General features: G+C 44.6%; 1 protein-coding gene across 1 annotated transcript in view; it reads right to left on the reverse strand.

Annotated features, from left to right (window-relative positions):
• The window catches only part of LOC140196020 (uncharacterized), a 45,981-nt gene that overhangs the window by 15,647 nt on the left and 7,954 nt on the right, over positions 1-22,380 (reverse strand). The window contains exons 4-6 of the mRNA XM_072254718.1: positions 20,915-20,981; positions 20,709-20,803; positions 1,091-1,163 (exon numbers count right to left, since the gene is read on the reverse strand). Of these exons, the coding sequence (XP_072110819.1) occupies positions 1,091-1,163; positions 20,709-20,803; positions 20,915-20,981 (235 nt within the window). The remainder of the gene's footprint in view (positions 1-1,090; positions 1,164-20,708; positions 20,804-20,914; positions 20,982-22,380) is intronic.

Raw genomic sequence — 22,380 nt, forward strand, 5'->3', positions numbered from 1 at the left:
AACTCTAATAATTTCCTGATAATGGATGTCTTCTAAAATGCTCCGATTTTCCTTCTCTCGCCTTTCTGAGGTAGAAAAATCACACACAAATTGTTTTAGCCACCAGGAATACGTCCAGAGTGAAAGGAAACTTGGATAATTCTATTTCAAACATCCGTGATGTCAAGTCCAGTTTATTGTGATTTAACTGTGTACATGTATAGGTATATTTACCCAGGATGTAAAGCACAGTAGTTCACATAACACACAATAACTTTGGAAAGAATTAAATCTACAAATGAATTGTGCATAGATTAACAAAATGAAGTGCATAGATTAAATATTGTAGGGTACAGTAAAAATCTGGTGAAACTTTGAATATGATGTGGCAGGGAGTTCAGAAGCCTAATAGCCTGAGAGAAGAAGCTGTTTCCCATCCTGACTGTTCTTGTCTTTATGTATCATAGTTTCCTGCTTGATGGCAGAAAGTCAAAGAGGATGCTGGATGGATGGGTGGGATCCTTGATAATACTGTATCTCTCAAAAACAAAGGATGGAAATCACCATCTAGTCCTGGGTACTTCTCATCCCTTATACCATTATTTTCTTCATTACTTTCAATGTGCTTTCATTAATTGTGAAAATTATGTCTCCTTGTCCACTATTAGTTTTCTTCATTTATTTGTCGTCTTCCACTACTGTAAATACTGAGGCAAAGTAGTTAGCACCTACTGTCGTCAGTTGTCATGGGGGCCACGTGATTCCTGGATATCCACTTTATTGACGTAATTGCTGTTTGGAAGAAACTTTACACCAAGATTGTGTTTGGACTCTAGAATGCACTGCCCTCATGGGTGACGGAGACAGGTACTTACCTGGCTGACCATTTGAACTGCCATGTCGTGGAAGTGCAGGTAAATAGAATTGGCACAATGGCTACTAAATGGTCCCATGGACAACTATCCTGTTTCGGTGCAGTACAATTCCATGAATAATCTCAAATAAGTCCTATTACCTTTTACTTAGTGTAAAAGATAAAATACCTGAAAAGCAAATTGACTTCAGGGGAAAAGAAGTTACTGATAGTGTTTCCAAATTGATAATACTTTACCTTCTTTTGTAGCCTTCTGCAACGGGTGATTTAATGAGGGAATGCACTGAAGTTTGACAAATCTGGGTAGTACCTGATAATGAAAAACAGAAATGAATTTAGGCAAACGGAGCATATTAATTAAACCAAGTTTAGCAACAAACAATATGATACTTTTGTCACTGAGAAATGCTCAATGGATTATACACTACTTTTCCACTTTGTTACCTTAGGAAACGTGTCAGGAGTTTACAAACAAGGATAATCAGTTAGCAGCACACAAAGTACGGGAGGATCTTATCTCTGGAGGGAAATGGACAGCTGGCATTTGGGTTGAAGCCCTTCATTGGAGGGGAGGGGAGGGAGATATATATCAGTATAAAAGATGGGAGGTCGGGAGGAAGAGAGGGCAATGTAAGAACTGGTGGGTGATAGGTGGATCCAGGTGAAGGCAGTGAGTGAAAATGATATAAAGAGCTGAGAGGTGATAGGTGGGAGTTACAAAGGGCTAAAGAATATAGGATCTGGGAAGAAAGGACAGTGGACCATTGAAAAAAGGGAAAGAGGTGAGGACGGTGTACCAGTAAGTGGAATATGTAGTTGAAAGACAGGTCAAAAAGGCAGGGGAGAGAAAAAAGATAAGGTGATGGGGCTGGTGGGATAAAGGGGGGAAGGGGACCAAGGGGGGTAGTAATCAGTTAACTTGTTTATGGTTTTGAATTGATTGGATAATGTTGGCTTAGAGTGGTAATCTACTAATTCTTGCTGAGTCAAGATGGCATTCCAAATGCAAAAAGAACCCATGGCCCGTCCTGTCTGTTCTGGCCATTAACTAATTTCTACAATTAATCCGAAGGCAAGCTGGCAGAATTTTGAATCCTTAGGTTTAACAATTTTGTTTAAGGTTTGCACTTTCAACAAAGCATTGCTTCCACTAAAGGGCATTGCAGTGTGAATTGATCATAATTTCAAATTGTAGTGCAGCATCTGGCCCATTCCATTTTAAGCCAGAAACAAGAGCATTATCAGCTGAGCAAGTCTGACACCCAGTGGGAATTAATTAAAATAATCAGGAGTTTTCCAAGACTCAAAAATCACTTTGGCCTTTAAACACGGAGTGTGATTCAACAGGAAACCCATCCAGTGGAAAATCTTCAGCAATGCATGGGTCACATTGTGTGTCGGGAAGTGCAACGCTGGTTTAGAAGATCTTGGCTATCTAATGTCATAATTGAGAGAGACAAATTGAATTTTTGAAAGACATTCATGTAAGCTTTTGCTTTTTGATTAGAGAGGCTACTTAATCTCAGAGAGTAGCATTAGAGTCAGAAAGTAAAGTGATTGTAAGTAACCCTATCAGCGAATAACTGGATACAGATTAGTTCACTGTGATATACACCAACGTACATGGAATGCCCACAGAGTAAACCGTATACATGGTAAAAATAGATATTGCAATGAATGCAGTGACAAGTGCACAAACGATGGAGTATAATAGTGCAAACTGAGCTGGTGCAACAAGAAATGATGAAGTCACAGTAACGGAACAGTTGGAATTAAGACTTTGAAAACATAACCACATCACTGGGAAGAGGGTTTGAAAAAGATGATCGACTAGAAGTCTGATAACAGTGGGAAAGATGTTCTTTAGTCTGGTCAGCTGGGCTTTCAAGGTCCCGTATCTCCTCCTAGAAGATAGAAGAGGGAAAAGGGAATGATCAGGACGGCAGGCATTCTCGACCATACCGTTAGTCTTCCTGATGTAACGCACGGTCACGGCGGCTGGCGGGTGAATGTGACAAGCCTGGGATGGACAAGGTAGTGTTTGCTATTCTCTGAAGGTTGTGATGGCCCAGAGTAGAGCAGAGCAGTTGCCGTACCAGGCTGAAATACAAGTCATCACGGTGCTTTATACAGCACATGCGTAGAAATTCAAGAGAAATTGCTGATAAAATTTAATGTAAAATGATTGTTTTCCTCATTAACAATGTTGGCAGAATTACACCATTGCCATTTTGGAAATGTGTACAGTATCTATAGATTAGTGTCAAGTGTATCTTCAATGATAATACAGGACAGTCGTGACCATGTACATTGGAAAGAAAATCACATGCTACTTAAAAAGATGTGATACTATGGTTCAGCACTAGAGGGCACCCAGCACAAAACCTACAAGTTCAAGCAACACACATCAAAGTTGCTGGTGAACGCAGCAGGCCAGGCAGCGTCTCTAGGAAGAGGTGCAGTCGACGTTTCAGGCCGAGACCCTTTGTCAGGACTAACTGAAGGAAGAGTGAGTAAGGGATTTGAAAGTTGGAGGGAGAGGAGGAGATCCAAAATGATAGGAGAAGACAGGAGGGGGAGAGATGGAGCCAAGAGCTGGACAGGTGATTGGCAAAAGGGGATACGAGAGGATCATGGGATAGGAGGTCCGGGAAGAAAGACAAGGGAGGGGGGGAACCAGAAGATGGGCAAGAGGTATATTCAGAGGGACAGAGGGAGAAAAAGGAGAGTGAGAGAAAGAATGTGTGCATAAAAATAAGTAACAGATGGGGTACGAGGGGGAGGTGGGGCCTAGCGGAAGTTAGAGAAGTCGATGTTCATGCCATCAGGTTGGAGGCTACCCAGGCGGAATATAAGGTGTTGTTCCTCCAACCTGAGTGTGGCTTCATCTTTACAGTAGAGGAGGCCGTGGATAGACATGTCAGAATGGGAATGGGATGTGGAATTAAAATGTGTGGCCACTGGGAGATCCTGCTTTCTCTGGCGGACAGAGCGTAGATGTTCAGCAAAGCGGTCTCCCAGTCTGCGTCGGGTCTCGCCAATATATAAAAGGCCACATCGGGAGCACCGGGCACAGTATATCACCCCAGTCGACTCACAGGTGAAGTGTTGCCTCACCTGGAAGGACTGTTTGGGGCCCTGAATGGTGGTAAGGGAGGAAGTGTAAGGGCATGTGTAGCACTTGTTCCGCTTACACGGATAAGTGCCAGGAGGGAGATCAGTGGGGAGGGATGGGGGGGACGAATGGACAAGGGAGTTGCATAGGGAGCGATCCCTGCGGAATGCAGAGAGAGGGGGGAGGGAAAGATGTGCTTAGTGGTGGGATCCTGTTGGAGGTGGCGGAAGTTACGGAGAATAATATGTTGGACCTGAAGGCTGGTGGGGTGGTAGGTGAGGACCAGGGGAACCCTTTTCCTAGTGGGGTGGTGGGAGGATGGAGTGAGAGCAGATGTACGTGAAATGGGGAAGATGCATTTAAGAGCAGAGTTGATAGTGGAGGAAGGGAAGCCCCTTTCTTTAAAAAATGAAGACATCTCCCTCGTCCTAGAATGAAAAGCCTCATCCTGAGAGCAGATGCGGCGGAGACGGAGGAATTGCAAGAAGGGGATGGCGTTTTTGCAAGAGACAGGGTGAGAAGAGGAATAGTCCAGATAGCTGTGAGAGTCAGTAGGCTTATATAGACATCAGTGGATAAGCTGTCTCCAGAGACAGAGACGGAAAGATCTAGAAAGGGGAGGGAGGTGTCGGAAATGGACCAGGTAAACTTGAGGGCAGGGTGAAAGTTGGAGGCAAAGTTAATAAAGTCAATGAGTTCTGCATGCGTGCAGGAAGCAGCGCCAATGCAGTCGTCGATGTAGCAAAGGAAAAGTGGGGGACAGATACCAGAATAGGCACGGAACACAGATTGTTCCACAAACCCAACAAAAAGGCAGGCATAGCTAGGACCCATATGGGTGCCCATAGCTACACCTTTAGTTTGGAGGAAGTGGGAGGAGCCAAAGGAGAAATTATTAAGAGTAAGGACTAATTCCGCTAGACGGAGCAGAGTGGTGGTAGAGGGGAACTGATTAGGTCTGGAATCCAAAAAGAAGCGTAGAGCTTTGAGACCTTCCTGATGGGGGATGGAAGTATATAGGGACTGGACATCCATGGTGAAAATAAAGCGGTGAGGGCCAGGGAACTTAAAATCATCGAAAAGTTTAAGAGCATGAGAAGTGTCAAGAACATAGGTCGGAAGGGATTGAACAAGGGGTGATAAAACAGTGTCAAGGTATGCAGAAATGAGTTCGGTGGGGCAGGAGCAAGCTGAGACAATAGGTCGGCGAGGACAGGCAGGTTTGTGGATCTTGGGTAGGAGGTAGAAACGAGAAGTGCAGGGTGTGGGAACTATAAGGTTGGTAGCAGTGGATGGGAGATCCCCTGAGCGGATAAAGTCGGTGATGGTGTGGGAGACAATGGCCTGGTGCTCCTTAGTGGGGTCACGATCGAGGGGTAAATAAGAGGAGGTATCCGCGAGTTGTCGCTGTGCCTCGGCAAGGTAGGGGTTAGTACGCCAGACTACAATAGCACCCCCCTTATCGGCGGGTTTAATAATAAGGTTAGGATTAGTGCGGAGGGAGTGGAGAGCAGAGCGTTCGGAAGGAGTGAGGTTGGAATGGGGACAAGGTGCGGTGAAGTCGAGACGGTTGATGTCCCGTCGGCAATTAGCGATAAAGAGATCCAGAGCAGGCAGAAGACCAGAGCGGGGTGTCCATGAAGAAGAGGAGGGTTGAAGACGGGAGAAGGGGTCATCGGTGGGGGTGGAAGAGTCCTTGCCGAAGAAGTAGGCTCGGAGACGGAGACGGCGGAAGAAAAGTTCCGCATCATGGCGAACACAGAACTCGCTGAGGTGTGGGCGAAGGGGGACAAAGGTGAGGCCCTTACTGAGAACAGAGCGTTCTGCCTCCAACAGTTGAAGGTCGGAGGGGATGGTAAAGACCCGGCACGGATGAGAGCTGGGATCGGGGGGGGTGGGGGAGGCTGGGGGTGTCAATGGAGAGGGGAGGGTTGGGGTGAGAGGAAGATGGAGCCTCCGAGGGCCCAGGAGTTGACGATGGGATCTGAGGAAGACGGGGCTGCGGAGTGGTGGTGGGGGAAGGGGAGACGGGAGTCACAACAGCAGCACATAAAGACCCGGCCTGGAGTTCAAGGCTGGAGTCGCAGTTGGTGGTTGCGCAATCGCTGTGAAGGTGTCCATGGTCGTTGCTGGAGTCTGGGTTTCTTTGTTTTGTGGCTTGCCTGTGGGGAGACTAATCTTAATGTTGTATACAGTATACACATACTTTGACCTTTGAAGCACATATAAGATGGCAGTAAAATACAGACACACAAAAATGTCCTCCAAGTCCCTGAGTCCATGAAAGTTACAGTAGTCTGCAGTCGAACACAATACAACTTGTCTTCTGCCAAGTGAACACTGGGGGGCAGCACTGACTCCTCCAGCATGGACACTGTCTCCAGCACTCCGGTGGAGCACCCAACTCTGATGCCTCACCCTGGGCAGCTGCAAACAGGCAACACTGCTGCACGGCTTGAGGCCTAGTCCTCGCTGGGCCACACAGCTCCTCCACCGTCTGCCCCCACCATTTGCTAATAAACTGGACTTGCAGCATTCCACACCACTAACGTCCAGCAGGGTCTTGTGATCACGAGAAAAGTGACTGGGGCAATCACTGCACGCCTCCTTCGTGCACGAATGTCTCTATGTCACAGGCAGCATCACTGACCGCACCAGGTTCAGCTCCTTCAGTTGCTCTGCCAACCAGCAACTCGCTGATGGGGTAGACCAGCAGTACTTTATGTTTCTTAAAGTCCAGCAACATTTAAAAATGACAACAGCTTTGGTTAAATGCTGATGCATCTGAGCATGCATGCACCTTTCTGGAAGATCACTTACATTGCCTCTCCTCCTCATTTGTTCCTGTGGGACCCCTGCGGAAGGCACACTCTGATTATTCATTACCACATAGTTTATTTCAATCACATGGGGGAGGTTTAACCAATAAAACTACATTGGGAGCAACTCTCTGCCTCACAGCTCCAGGGACCCACGTATACTGACCTTGGTGCTGTCTATGTGGAGTTTGCACATTCTTCCTGTGACCACGTGGGTTAATTCCTGGTGTTCCAGTTCCCTACGTGCTAAAGGCATGTGGGTTGGCATGTTAATACTGCAGATTGTTCTGAGAGTCTGGGATAGGGAGGTGAGAGAGTTGATAGGAACGTGAGGGGAATAAAATGGGGTTAGTGTAGGTGGGAACTTTATTGTCAGTGCTGACTCATTTTGTGACTTTATAGTCAGTACTGGCACATTTCCATGTTGCATGACACTGCGATTCTGTGTGTAAATTTGGACTGGAAAGATGGAAAATTGTTCAAACCTGGAATCTCACCCCAACGTGACACTGCTGGTTTGAAGGGAAGCAGGAAACCTTAGCCAAGGCAAACTAGTCATTTAAATCTCATAATAAGGCTCTGTTGCTTGGAATTAATTGCCTTTCAGAACATCTGGTAGCAGAGGGGAAGACGTTTCTGAATCAGATTTGGGTCTTCAGGCTCCTGCACTTCCTCCCTGAGAAGAGGGTTTGCTGCAGATGGTGGGATGGATGCAGTATTGTTACAGTTGTACAGGACACTGGCAAGTTGCTCGGGGAGTGCTGTGTATAAATTGGATCCCCTTATTAATATTAATATTAGAACCAGTCCCAGAAGAAATTCACATAGCTATTTCTTCCGATGAGAGGATTGTCATAACAAACAAATAAAAAGGTTATTTTTCTCATTTTTGGAGTTTATAAGAACAAGGGATGATCTTATTGAAATATAAGATTAAGAGGGGGTTGGAGGTAAAGGATAAATGTTGAGATGTTTCGGCTGCTGAGAGAGTCTCAGCTGAGGTAACAAGACAATGGTGCAGATATACATAACTGAGCTTCATCGGAATTTCTTCTCACATGGAATGGTGAATCTCTGGAATTCTCTTCCTGGAAGCTGGGAAAGGCTGCATCATTGGAGGTGGATAAGATATTTGAAAGACTGAGGACTGTCACAGAAGAGGTGTAGATGCCTGAAGCAGAACATCCACGATCATATTGATTACCTATCGAATAGTGAAAGGCCTTGATAGAGTGGATGTGGAGAGAATGTTTCCTTTGGTTGGAGAGTCAAAGACCGGAGGATACAGCCTCAGAACAGAGGGGCATCCTTTTAAAACAGATGTGCAGGAATTTCTTTAGCCAGAGAGCGGTGAATCTGTGGAATTTTTTGCCACAGGCAGCAATGGAGGCCAAGTCTTTATATACAGTATATTTAAGGCAGAGTTTGAGAGATTCTTGATTAGTCAGGGCATGAAGAGATGCAGGGGGAAGGCAGGAGACTGAGACTGAGAGGAAGATTGGATCAGCCATGATGAAATGGCAGAGCAGACTCGATGGGCCAAATGGCCTAATTCTGCTCCTTTATCTTATGGTCCTATATTGAATAGTTGGAAAGCTTCTTGTTCTGATTTCCTTGTGTGTTCTTACCATCCACACAAATCCATCCTTGTATCAAATCCACAGTATCAGTTAAATCTTCATGTATCGGTGCACAGAATTTTGACTCAGAGTGCCAGTGCTGTAAGAGTATGAGGAATAGAAGCAGAAGAAAGCAATCAGCCTTTCATTCATGCTTCTTCCCCTCCGTGCACTAACACTAACACTACACTAACCTCATATTCACAGGTTCAAAGGTGCATTTTAATACCAAAGAAATGTATACATATATACATCTTGAAATGCTTTTTCTTCACAAACAGCCACGAAAACAGAGAAGTGCCCCAAAGAATGAATGACAGTTAAACGTAAGAACCTCAAAGCTCCCCCCTCCTGCGCGTAAGCAGCAGCGAACAACAATTCCCTCCCCCCCCCAGCAAAAAAAAGCGAGCATCGGCACTGCCACCGCGCACTCAGTGAGAGCAAAGCAACGGCAAAGACACAGACTTGCAGTTACCCCAAAGACTTCAACAAACCAGAGGTTCTCTCTCTCCCTAATAAGGGGGAGGGAGGTGTTCCCCATTTTCATAGCGAGCAGGAGACATAACAACAACGTTTACAATGTTATAAGTCCGTTTCATTGCTTTTTATGAGCTCTGTGCCTGAAGATCACAAAGATCTCGGGTCTTCGGGCCCACAGCAAAAGATTTTCTAGCCTCCCTGACAACACACGAATCTCCTGCCATGACACAGGCCCTTGATCCACCTGTCATATTCTATTCCTTCGTATTATTAATAGTCCTGATCGACTGGGACTTGGGATGGTGGGGCGGGGGGGGGGGGACAAATTTCCAAAGATTTAAAATCAACTTGGTGGTTATTTACTTTGATATCTGTCCTCATTGGCTGACCCCTTATTCCGATACTGTGGTTATAGATTCCTCAACTGGATCACCTCTCATCCCTCCAAACCTGAGAGCGTGGTCTCCTGACCGATGAGCCTACCATCCCAGGAATGAATCTGGAGAGTACTTGCTGCACTCTTTATCACCAATATGCTCGGTGTTTCAAACGTGGTCTCACACATGACACAAGTGGAGTGAGACTGCTCTAGAGATTGAAAGTCTTGGCTATCGTAGCAAAGCCATGCGTCAGCTGTTTCCTGACTGGTAGACTCTGTGGAAGTGTTGCATGTCGACTTGAATTCAACATTTAAGAGAAATTTAGATAACTACATGGAAGATGCACAAATAGAGGGCTACGGTCCAGGTGTAGATTAGTGGGTCCAAGCAGAATAACAGTTTAGCATGGACTGCTGTATATGGGCCACGGAGCCTGTCTGTGTGCCGTGGTGATCTGTGACTCAATGACTAAGTAATAGAGGGTGTGTCACATCCTATGTTTGTCGTTTCCTTTCTCCTCGACAGGACTTGAGAGCATCCTTCAAGAGGGTGGGCCCATGGAGAGCATCTGGCCTGCTTCAGGCAGGGGACCTGGCCAAGTACTGAAGACCTGTGCTAATCAACTGGCTGGAGTGTTCACTAAGGTCTTTTAACCTCTCGCTCCAGCAGTCTGAGGTACCCACCTGTTTCAGGCAGGCTTCAATCAATCCAGTGCCTGAGAAGAGTGTGGTAACCCACCTCACTATCAGCCAGAGGCAACAACGATCACCATCAGCACAGGTGCAGCACCTGGCTGTGCGCTCAGCCCCCCTGCTCTACCCGCTTTATGCTTACGACTATGAGGCTAGACGCAGCTCCAATCCAGTGCCTTATTCAAGTTTGCTGATGACACCACTGTTGGCCGAATCAAAGATGGTGATGAATCAGCATGTTGGAATTCTGGCTGAGCGGAGTCACAATGACCACCTCTCACTCAATGTTCGCAAGATCAAGGAGCTGATTATTGACTACAGGAAGAGGAAACGGGAGATCCACGAGCCAGTGCTCTACATGGAGAGGGTCAGTAATTTTAAATTCCTCGCTGTTATCATTTCAGAGGGTCCGTTCTGGGCCCAGCAGGCAAGTCCCATCACAAAGAAGGCATGGCAGCACCTCTACTTCCTACTTAGAAGCTTGCGACAATTCAACATGTTGTGGTGGAGAGCACGTTGACTAGTTGCGTCACGGCCTGGTATGGGAACACCAATGCCCTTGAAAGCCTACAAAAATTAGTGGGTGCAGCCCAGTCCATCACGGGTAAGGCCTCTTCACCACTGAGCACATCTACAAGGAGCACTGTTGTAGGAAAGCAGCATCCATCATCAAAGACCCCCACCATCCAGGCCATGCCCTCTTTTCATGGCTGCCATCAGGAAAGGGGTGCAGGAGCCTCAGGCCCACACCACTCAGTTCAGGAACAGTTATTACCCGTCAACCATCAGGCTCCTGAACCAGTATGGATAACTTCACTCAGCCCAACACTGAACTATTACCACAACCTATGGATTCACTTTCAAGAACTATACTACTCATGTTCTCAATATTTATTAAATATTATTTTTATTATTATTTGCACAACTTGAGTTTGTTTGCACACTGGTTATTTGCCCATCTACGTTGAGTGCAGTCTTTCACTGATTATATTGTGTTTCTTTGTATTTACTGCGAATGCTCACAAGAAAATGAATCTCAGGGTTGTATATAGTGACGTACATGTACTCTGATAATAAATTTACTTTGAATATCCTTCCTTCCTGTTCCATGTACATCCAAAAGTCTTTTCAATTTTCTAACTGCACTCATCACTACAGTTTCCTCTCTCAGCTTGTTTCCTGTAACCCATTGTCTGTGTAAGAAACTTGTGCCTCAGTCCCATTTAAACCTTGCCCCTCACACCTTAAACCTATACCGTCTAGTTTTAGCCTCCCTATTCTGGGGAAAAAGACTGTGACCATTCACCTTATCTATGTTGTCCCCCCCCCCCCCCCACCCGACTGAAATGCATGAACAGGGTTACTCTGTGGTCAACTGGAATCACGCAGAGTGAGAGAAACATCATTCCAATTGATGTTTAATGTTTTATTCTTCTGTTAAGTTGTGTTTTGTAAAGTTATATTTTATTTCATGATCATCTGGCGCAGGAGGCTGTTCTGTAATGGTTTGGGTTTCATTTATTCTAGTCAGCAACACTGTCATCAGCCGAGCAACCCACACAAAATGCTGGAGGAACTCAGCAGGCCAGGCAACGTCTCTGGAATAGAGTAAACAGTCCACGTTTTGGGCCGAGAGCCTTCTCCAGTCCTGTGGAGCTGTGGAGGCCCGATCATTGAAGGTGTTTAAGGAGGAGATTGATAGGTATCTAATTAGTCAGGGTATCAAGGGATATGGGGAAAAAGCCAGAAATTGGAACTAGATGGGAGAATAGTTTAGCTCATGGGGGAGAGGAGCAGATTTGATGGGCCGAATGGCCTACTTCTGCTCCTTTGTCTTGTGACCTTGTGAAGTGTGAGGTGTTGCATTTTGGGAAGTTAAACCAGAGCAGGACTTGCACATAAATGGCAGGGCCCTGGAGAGGGTCGTGGAACGGAGAAATTTGAGGTACGTGCACTTTGGGGGCATTTGACCCATCTACCTTCCTTCATCAGGGCACCGAGTACAAAAGCTGGGATGTCATATTACAGGTCGAGAAGGCTTTGGTGAATTGGTATATTTAAAATCAAGTGGGGCATCGATAATTAAAATGGTTACGGTCCTTATCCTAGGATAGGTCAGTCTTTAACTAGAGGGCATAGGTTTAAGGTAGGGCGAGGGGATATTTAAAGGGGACCTAAGGGGGGAATTTTTCACACAGAGTGTGGTGTGTACATGGAACATGCTGCCAGAGGATGTTGTAAATGTGGCCACAATTACAGTGTCGAAAAGATGCAGTAAAGGTTTAGAGAGAGAGATGGGCCAAATACAGACAAATGGGATTAGCTCGGGTGGGCAGTGTTATCATCCTGGACAATTTGGCCCGACATGCTGTATAAATCTAGGACTTTATGGCTGCAGATGAATAATTTCGTCCTCACCATAAATAAAGCAGAACAATGACTGAAATGCTGGGCCAGCGCTGAGCAGACTTCAGCTTTCAGAACAACCAAACAACAGCATCCACTTGATCTATTAATAAAGCCATTAGGTTTATGCTTTTAAGAAAATGAACTGCAGCACTTTGACAATATTAAACATGAAGAGAAGGAATTAATCACCACAAGATAAATATCACCACATAAAGAATCAGCAAGTGATGTAACCAATTTAATGAAATGTAATATTGCTGATCAGCTATTAGTCTTCAGATCAGACTGCTTCTTCATCAACTTAACAACATAAAGAATTTGTTCTCCATTGTTAGAGAATTAGAACATACAGTGTCAGCAATTCAACCCACAATGTTGTGCGACATTTTAATCTACTCCAAGATCCATCTAATCCTTCCCTGTCACATTATTTTCCATTTTTTTCATCTGTGTGCCTACCGAAGTATCATTTAAATGTCCCTAGTGTATCTGTCTCTACCACCATCCCTAGCATGGTATTCCATGCACTTACATCTCTATAAAAATCCTACCTTTGACATTCTCCCTGTACCTCCCTCCAATCATCTGAAAAGTATGCCCCCTCCATATTAGCCATTACTGGCCTGGGAAAAGAGTGCTGACTGTGCAACTTATCTGTGCATCATTTCATCTTATACACCTCTATCCAAAGAGAAAAGCCCCAACCTGCTCCATTTGTCATCATAAGACATGCTCTCTAATCCAGGCAGTATCCTTGTACATCTCCTTTCTATTCCCTCTAAAGCTTCCACATCTATTGCGATCAGACTGAACACAATACTCTAAGTGTGCTCTAACCAGTTTTATAGACCTGTAACATTATTTCATGTCTCTTGACTTCAATCACCCAACACACCATGCACCTCTTTAACAGACCTATCACTTGCATGGTAAATTTGGGGGATGTATAGACGTGGACTCCAAGATCCCTATGTTCCTGTACACTATTAAGAAACCTTGTACCCTGCTATCCAGTTCAGCCTTACAAAATGAAACCCTCCACACTTCTCTGGACTGACCTCCAATTGCCATTTCTCAGCCCAGCTTTGCATCCTATCAATGTCCTGTTGTAACCTACAGCAACCTTCCACACTATCCATAACTCCACTAACCTTCATGCCACCTGCAAACTTACTAACCCACCCTTCCACTTAGTCATCCAAGCCACTTATAAAAATCACAAAGAGCAGGGGTCCCAGATCAAACCTGAAGAACACCACTGATCACTGACCTCCAGGCAGAAAATGCTTCACCTATAACCACCTGTGTCTGAACACACACAGCCCGGTTTCCCTGGATCCTATGCCTTCTGAATAAGCCCACCATGGGGAACCTTGTCAAGCACCTTCCTAAAATCCATATACACCACATCCACCACTCTACATCAAGTTATTTTGTAACTTCCTCGAAAAAGTCAATTTGGTTTGTGAGACATGACCTGCTCCTCACAAAGCCATTCTGACTATCCTTAATCAGACTATGCTTCTCCAAATAATTGTAATCCTGTCTCTAAGAATCCTCTCCAGTAGTTTGCCCACCACTGGTGTAAGACTCACTGCTCTATAATTCCCAGGGTTATCCCTACTCCCTTTCTTGAATAAGAACAACATTTGCCATCCTCTAATCTGATGTATTATTGCTATGGCCACTAAGGATGCAAAGATCATCACCAACGGTGTAGCAATATCTTCCCTCACCTGTCACCTGAGGTTCAGCCCCAGGGACCTATCCATTCTAATGTTTTTCAAAATTTCCAAAATATCCTTTCTTAACCTGGTTATGTAACAGCACCTGTTCTGTGCTGATCTCACATTCAAAGTCCCTCTCACTGCTGAATACTGAATCAAAGTATTCACTAAGGACTCCCCTACCTTCTCCAACTCAAGGCTCATGCTTTCTCTTTTATCTCTAACTGGTTTTGCCTTCACTTGAGTTGCCATCCTCCTCTTCTTCAGGCATGTGTAGAATGCTTTGGGGTTTTCCTTAATCCTACTCGCTAAGACCCTCTCATGTCTCCTTCAAGTTCTCCTAAGTCTCCTCTGAAGTAATGCTTCCTTCCTCCTGTTGACTAGGTTTTCCACTTCTCTTGTCAACTATTGGGTCCTTCACCCTACTTCAAAGTATCAAACCTGTACAGAGCCCCAAACAAGTGCTCCCTAAACAACCACATTTCCATTATACATTTCCCTGAGAATATCTGTTTCCAAGTTTCACTCCCAAGTTCATACCTAATAGCAACATGATAAACCCTCCCCCACTTCAATAGCTTTATACTGCCTGCTTCTATTCGTCTCCAAGGCTATGCTAAATGTCAGTGAATTGTGGTCACTGTCTTCGAAATGAACTCCCACTGAGAGATCTGACACGTCATCTGGCTCGTTGCCTAGCATCAGATCCAGTATGACCTCTCCTCTAGTCAGCCAGTCCCTAAAGAGCCTGATAGAGATACCCACATGGCGTGTTGCCTCCCAGGCTCCAGGGTACAGGATGTCTCGGATCGGGTCCAGAATATTCTGAAGGGAGAGGGCGAGCAGCCAGTTGTCTTGGTACATGTTGGTACCAATGACATAGATAGGAGAAGGGAGGAGGTCCTGAAGAGAGATTTCCGGGAGTTAGGAAGGAAGCTGAGAAGCAGGACCTCCAGGGTAGTAATCTCGGGATTGCTACCTGTGCCACATGCTAGCGAGGGCAAGAATAGTAGGATCAGGCAGATGAATGCGTGGCTGAGAGACTGGTGCAGGGGGCAGGGCTTCAGATTCTTCAATCATTGGGATCTCTTCTGGAGGAAGTATGACCTGTTCAAAAAGGACAGGTTACACCTGAACCCGTAGGGGACCAATATCCTGGCGGGAAGGTTTAAACTAATTTGGCAGGGGGATGGGAACCGGAATGATAGAGTGGAGGAAGGGGAAAACAGAAATAAATCTAAGATGGTGAACAGTAAAGATGTCAGGAAAGACAGGCAGGTGATGGGGCAAATTTGTAGCCATTGGGATGAGTTGCAGTGCAATAAAGTTGCAGTGAAATCAAAGCAAAAAGTTCCAAATACTGGTCTTAAGGTGTTGTACTTAAATGCACGCAGCATAAGGAATAAGGTGGATGATCTTGTCATACAGCTATAGATTGGCAGGTATGATATTGTGGCCATCACAGTGACCTGGCTAAAGGATGCATGTCTCTGGGAGCTGAACGTCCAAGGATACACAGTGTATCGGGAAGATAGGAAGGTAGGCAGAGGGGGAGGTGTGGCTTTATTGGTAAGAAATGATATTAAATCATTAGAAAGAGGTGATATAGGATCGGAAGATGCAGAATCTTTATGGGTTGAGCTAAGAAATAGCAGGGGTAAAAGGACCCTGATGGCAGTTATTTATAGGCCTCCAAACAGCTGCAGGGATGTGGACTACAAATTACAACTGGAAATAGAAAAGGCTTGTCAGAAGGGCAGTGTTATGATAATTGTGGGGGATTTTAACATGCGAGTGGATTGGGAAAATCAGGTCGGCACTGGATCTCAAGAGAGAGAATTTGTAGAATGTCTGCGAGATGGCTTTTTAGAACAGCTTGTTGTTGAGCCCACTAGGGGATCGGCTGTACTGGATTGGGTATTGTGTAATGAACCGGAGATGATTGGAGAGATTGAGGTGAAGGAACCCTTAGGAGGCAGTGATCATAACATGATTGAGTTCACGGTGAAATTAGAAAAAGAGAAGCCGAAATCTGATGTGTCGGTATTTCAGTGGAGTAAAGGAAATTATAGAGGTATGAGAGAGGAACTGGCCAAAGTTGACTGGAACGGGACACTGGCGGGAAAGACGGCAGAGCAGCAGTGGCTGGAGTTTATGCGAGAAGTGAGGAAGGTGCAAGACAGGTATATTCCAAAACAGAAGAAATTTTCGAATGAGAAAAGGATGCAACCATGGCTGACAAGAGAAGTCAAAGCCAAAGTTAAAGGGGAGGGCATATAAGGAAGCAAAAATTAGTGGGAAGACAGAGGATTGGGAAGTTTTTAAAAGCTTACAAAAGGAAATTAAGAAGGTCATTAAGAGGGAAAAGATTAACTATGAAAGGAAGCTAGCAAATAATATCAAAGAGGGTATTAAAAGCTTTTCAAGTATATAAAGAGTAAAAGACAGGTGAAAGTAGATATAGAATGGACAGAAAATGATGCTGGAGAAATTGTAATGGGAGATAAGGAGGTGGCGGAGGAACTGAATGAGTATTTTGCATCAGTCTTCACTGAGGAAGACATCAGCAGTATACCGGACACTCAAGGGTGGCAGGGAAGAGAAGTGTGCGCAGTCACAATTACGACAGAGAAAGTACTCAGGAAGCTGAATAGGCTAAGGCTCGATAAATCTCCTGGACCAGGTGGAATGCACCCTCGTGTTCTGAAGGAAGTAGCTGTGGAGATTGCGGAGGCATTAGCGATGATCTTTCAAAAGTCGATAGATTCTGGCATGGTTCCGGAGGACTGGAAGATTGCAAACGTCACTCCGCTATTTAAGAAGGGGGCAAGGAAGCAAAAAGGAAATTATAGACCTATTAACTTGACATCGGTGGTTGGGAAGTTGTTGGAGTCGATTGTCAAGGATGAGGTTACGGAGTACCTGGAGGCATATGACAAGATAGGCAGAACTCAGCATGGTTTCCTTAAAGGAAAATCCTGCCTGACAAAGCTATTACAATTTTTTGAGGAAATTACAAGTAGGCTAGACAAGGGAGATGCTGTGGATATTGTATATTTGGATGTTCAGAAGGCCTTTGACAAGATGCCACATATGAGGCTACTCAACAAGATAAGAGCCCATGGAATTATGGGAAAGTTACATACATGGATAGAGTGTTGGCTGATTGGCAGGAAACAGAGAGTGAGAATAAAGGGATCCTATTCTGGTTGGCTGCCGGTTACCAGTGGTTTTCCACAGGGATCAGTGTTGGGGCCGCTTCTTTTTACATTGTACATCAACGATTTGGATTATGGAATAGATGGCTTTGTGACTAAGTTTGCTGATGATACGAAGATAGGTGGAGGGGCCGGTAGTGCTGAGGAAACAGAGAGTCTGCAGAGAGACTTGGATAGATTGGGAGAATGGGCAAAGAAGTGGCAAATGAAATACAATGTTGGAAAGTGTATGGTTATGCACTTTGGCAGAAGAAATAAAGGAGCAGACTATTATTTAAATGGGGAGAGAATTCAAAGTTCTGAGATGCAATGGGACTTGGGAGTCCTCGTGCAGGATACACTTAAGGTTAACCTCCAGGTTGAGTCAGTGGTGAAGAAGGAGAATGCAATGTTGGCATTCATTTCTAGAGGAATAGAGTATAGGAGCAGGGATGTGATGTTGAGGCTCTATAAGGCACTGGTGAGACCTCACTTGGAGTACTGTGGGCAGTTTTGGTCTTATTTAAGAAAGGATGTGCTGACATTGGAGAGGGTACAGAGAAGATTCACTAGAATGATTCCGGAATGAGAGGATTAACATATGAGGAACGTTTGTCCACTCTTGGACTATATTCCTTGGAGTTTAGAAGAATGAGGGGGGACCTCATAGAAACATTTCGAATGTTGAAAGGAATGGACAGAGTGGATGTGGCAAAGTTGTTTCCCATGATGGGGGAGTCTAGTACGAGAGGGCATGACTTAAGGATTGAAGAGCGCACATTCAGAACAGAGATGCAAAGAAATTTTTTTAGTCAGAGGGTGGTGAATCTATGGAATTTGTTGCCACAGGCGGCAGTGGAGGCCAAGTCATTGGGTGTATTTAAGGCAGAGATTGATAGGTATCTGAGTAGCCAGGGCATCAAAGGTTATGGTGGGAAGGTGGGGGAGTGGGAGTAAATGGGAGAATGGATCGCTCATGATAAAATGGTGGAGCAGACTCGATGGACCGAATGGCTGATTTCTGCTCCTTTGTCTTATGGTCTTATAAAGAAAGAGTCCTCCCTAGAAACACATAGCAAATCCAGCCATATCTAAAACATCTTACACTAAGGAGGTGCCTGTTGACATTAGGGAAATTAAAAGTCACTTATGACAACAACCCTGGTATTTTTGTACCTTCCAGAATCTGCATACCCATCTGTTCCTTACTGTCCCTATCGCTTTGGGGGTGGAGTGGTCTATAAAATACTCTCTAATGGTCATTGCTCCCTCCCTGTTTCTGACTTCCACCCACTGACACCTTAGACATTCCATCCATGACAACCTTCCTTTCTGCAGTTTTAACACTATCCCTGATTAGCAATGCCACCTCCCCCCTGTCCCTTTTGAAACATCTAAACCCCAGATTATCCAATGGCTATTCCTGCCCTTGTGACAGTTAAGTTACCTTAATGGCCACATCGTAGTTCCATGTACTGATCCATACCCAAAGTTCATCACCCCATTCCTGATGCTTCTCAGATTAAAAGGCACAGTTCAACCCATCCAACTGACCACATTTATGTCCAATCAACTTCCTATCCTTCCTCACAATCTCTCTACACACTGCATCTACCGGTGTATCAACTCTGACCTATCACTCTGTTACCTATCCTCCACCATCCTAATTTAAATCCTCCTTAATGCCTCTAGCAAACTTGCCCACAAGGACGTTGGACTCCTCAAGTTCAGGCGTAACCCATCCTTTTTGTACAGGTTATACTTTACCTAGAAGGGATCTCAATGATCCACAATTCTGAATCCCTGCTCCCTGGACCAATTCTTCAGCCACACATTCGTCTGCCATATCATCCTTCTCTTACCTTCACTTGGCACCTGGCACAGGCAGCAATCCAGAGATTACCACCCTTGAGGTCATGTTTATCCTTCCTCACTCTACAAAGTCTCTCTGATGTTTGTTAATAAGGCCGTTCACCTGATTTTTATACTTCATCTTTAATATTGTCAGATGATAGAATTTGATTTATTTGGATCTGGAGAAGCCCAGTGATGATTCAAAGTTACTGTTAAACTTGCCGATACAAGTTAAAGGGTAGTTTTATTTGTAGCTGTAGAGGACATTCAGAATAGCAGTCATTCCTGCCTTTGTACAAGTACAATTGGGGTGTATGGGGTGTCAGGGAGGGGTAGCATCTCTGGTGGGGGAACATGTCGCGTCCTTTTCAAGGTGGTTTGTCCATTTTTGGTCCCTACCTGGCACTCAGCTCTCACCTGTGGCTGCCCGTAGCTGTTTGCATGCGACAGCGGCCACACCCCGGGCAACGGCTTCGACAAGCTGGCTAAACCAGGTGAGGGTAGCCGACGGGTCTCAAACCCTCGGTGAGATAGGGAGTTGTCTATCCCAGCATGTGAAGACAGATTCCGGCAGACTGAGCAGACAAGACAAATGGAAGGTCCAATGGTCAAGAAGGCGGTCTCTGCAAGCGTCGTGGAACGTGTAGAGCAGGACAAGACATAGAAGATGTCTTGGTCATCCACTGCGCCTAGTCCCATCTCCAGCCGTCTCCACTCTGTCTTGCCACTGGATCCATATGGGAATTGGGAAGAGAGAGTGAGGCTGATGCTGCGCAACTCTCCCTCACTCAAATCTAAATCACGCGCTAGTCTCGACACCATCATTATGGTGTCGAGGTCCTCATCGACGTCAACGATGGCCGAACACAAGTACAATTTGCACTCAGAAATTGAGCATATAAAATGCAAATATTACCAATAACATAACTAAGAATACAATCTTGAGAAAAGTTCTCCAAAGTTAAAACTATTGTCCTGATTTGAACATACTGAGTGGTGTCAGCAGAGTTGCACCCTGACGGCTGAAGCCCATGAGAAAAGCCAAGCCTTCTCCAACTGCATTCCCAACCCAACTACACAGATTGGGGCTGATCTCTGAGTTTTTGGCAAATTTCACAAGGAACCAGCAATTCATTGTTCTGACCCATCAGCCTTCCTCTGTAGACTGTCCCTGCAAACTAATCATTCTGCCTTTCCTGCATTATCTGACAGTGCAGTCTTTGGGTGTCTGAAAAATGGAAAGGCATAAAGGGTCTGGCTGTGGTAAAATGAAATTAGAGACGCAGTCCTACCTCACTGGCAGTTCATAAAATAAAGGAATTGTGAAGTTAGTGTTCTGCAGCAACACGACTCCAATAACAACCAGCACCATGAATGGTATATTGTATGTGCAGGAATACCTGCTCCCCTCTTGTGGAGTGCTACCTCAAATGGATGCCATGTTTTCCTGAAAAGGTCTCACACATTGTGGTTAGATAGCACTAGAAACAGAAAGTGAAAAACAAACTGTGTGTATCTGGTCCGGTAATAAATTATTCTCAGTTTGAGACTTCAGTTACTTACCTGACTGATGTAGCGTTGTCTTGGAGCGTCTTTTCTTGTCATATCCGCTGATGCACTGGTGATGCAGTCCATCTTCTTCTTCACAGCCTGGTGATCTAAAGAGCCGAGATAAGTTACACTGTCACAATCTCTGTCAAAAATGTCAGAAGAGGTTTTTCAAAAACAATGGTTTTAGTTGGATTTGGCTCAGAGTTACTATTGCTTACTTTTCTCAGTGGCAAGCTTCGTCCGGCCTTCTGCAACCCTGACGGTATTTGAGTTATTGAGGAGTGTCTGAAGTGACCAGAACAGAACAGGATTACATCAGTCAGCTTTACTTACTTCAGATGGGAATGAAATGAAATGCTGAAGAGCAATACGTCAAAGAATAGGGTACTCCGCCTTGTGTACTCTCTGCTGATCAGATGGGTAAAAAGAAATTACAAAATTATCTCATCAAAGTTGTGAAAAGAAGTAAAGCATTCTTTGGGCACATAACAGGTAAAGAAAAATCAAAGTAGGTTTCAGACCACCACAGATCAATTGAGAAAACCAAATTAAATTGACAAAGAAATTACAAAATTGTTGCTGAATTATTACTGAAGATAAATTACTATAGATTGATTGGCCACTGCAAATTGCTCCTGGTATGTAGATGTGTGGCAGAATCTGGATGGAGAATAAAAAATAAATGAGGTTTGGTGTAAATTGAGTTATTGATGGTCAGTGCAGACCAGGTGAGCTGAAGGGTCTGTTTGCACGTTATATGACCTCTGACTCCACAACCCATGACCAAGACGGGAAGATGTTTGAAAAGACAATTAGTGCAACTGGGATAAACAGACAGGATATAGTTGACAAGCAAACATCACTGAAAGAGGATAAAATCCCAGATCAGAAAGGAATACATCTACTCATGACACAGGATCGAACAGTAACACTAGCCTATACGTACCAAGGTTCCATTGAAATAATTATCAAGACGCTGAGAATGCTCGGACTTGTAGACACTGAAAGCTGCACTCAGATACGAAAAGGAGCATCTACAAAGAGTGAGCAATATCACGGCCTCCCGTGAATCAGTAGTGGACCTCACTATGATCATCAGCAAATGTGCTATGCCTGAACCAGATTTAACCTGGCGCACAAAAAAAGCATGGAGCGGTCTGGTCACAACAGATAAAGGCAACCTGGGAGCAAATTTGGACAAATGCCATTCGTTCAAAGTTGTGTTTTTCAATGACAACAAATTATTTGCAAAATGTGTTGAGTTATTTAAGTGTCTTAATTTTTAATGATTTGAATGTTTTCTTAAGTTGTTTCATTTTTTATTATTTGCATGTTTTTCAATATTTCTGCCTATCAAAAATATGCACAAATTTCATTCAAAGCTCAAAGTAAATTTATTATCAAAGTATGCACGTGTTACCATATACTGCCCTGAGATTCAGTTTCTTGTGGGCACTTACAGGAGAATAAAGAAATCAAATAGAATCTACAAAAACAAACATATATAAAGACTGACAAACAACTACTGTGCAAAAGTAGACAAATGGTGCAAATACGAAAATAATAGTGAGAACACGAGTTGTAAAAGAGTCTGTAGATCATAGAATCAGTTCAGAATTGTGGTCATTGAAGATATCCATGCAGGTTCAGGGCAATAACTGTTCCTGCGCTTGATGCTGTGGTA

This window comes from Mobula birostris, chromosome 4 (genome assembly GCF_030028105.1).
Source record: "Mobula birostris isolate sMobBir1 chromosome 4, sMobBir1.hap1, whole genome shotgun sequence".
NCBI lineage: Eukaryota > Metazoa > Chordata > Chondrichthyes > Myliobatiformes > Myliobatidae > Mobula > Mobula birostris.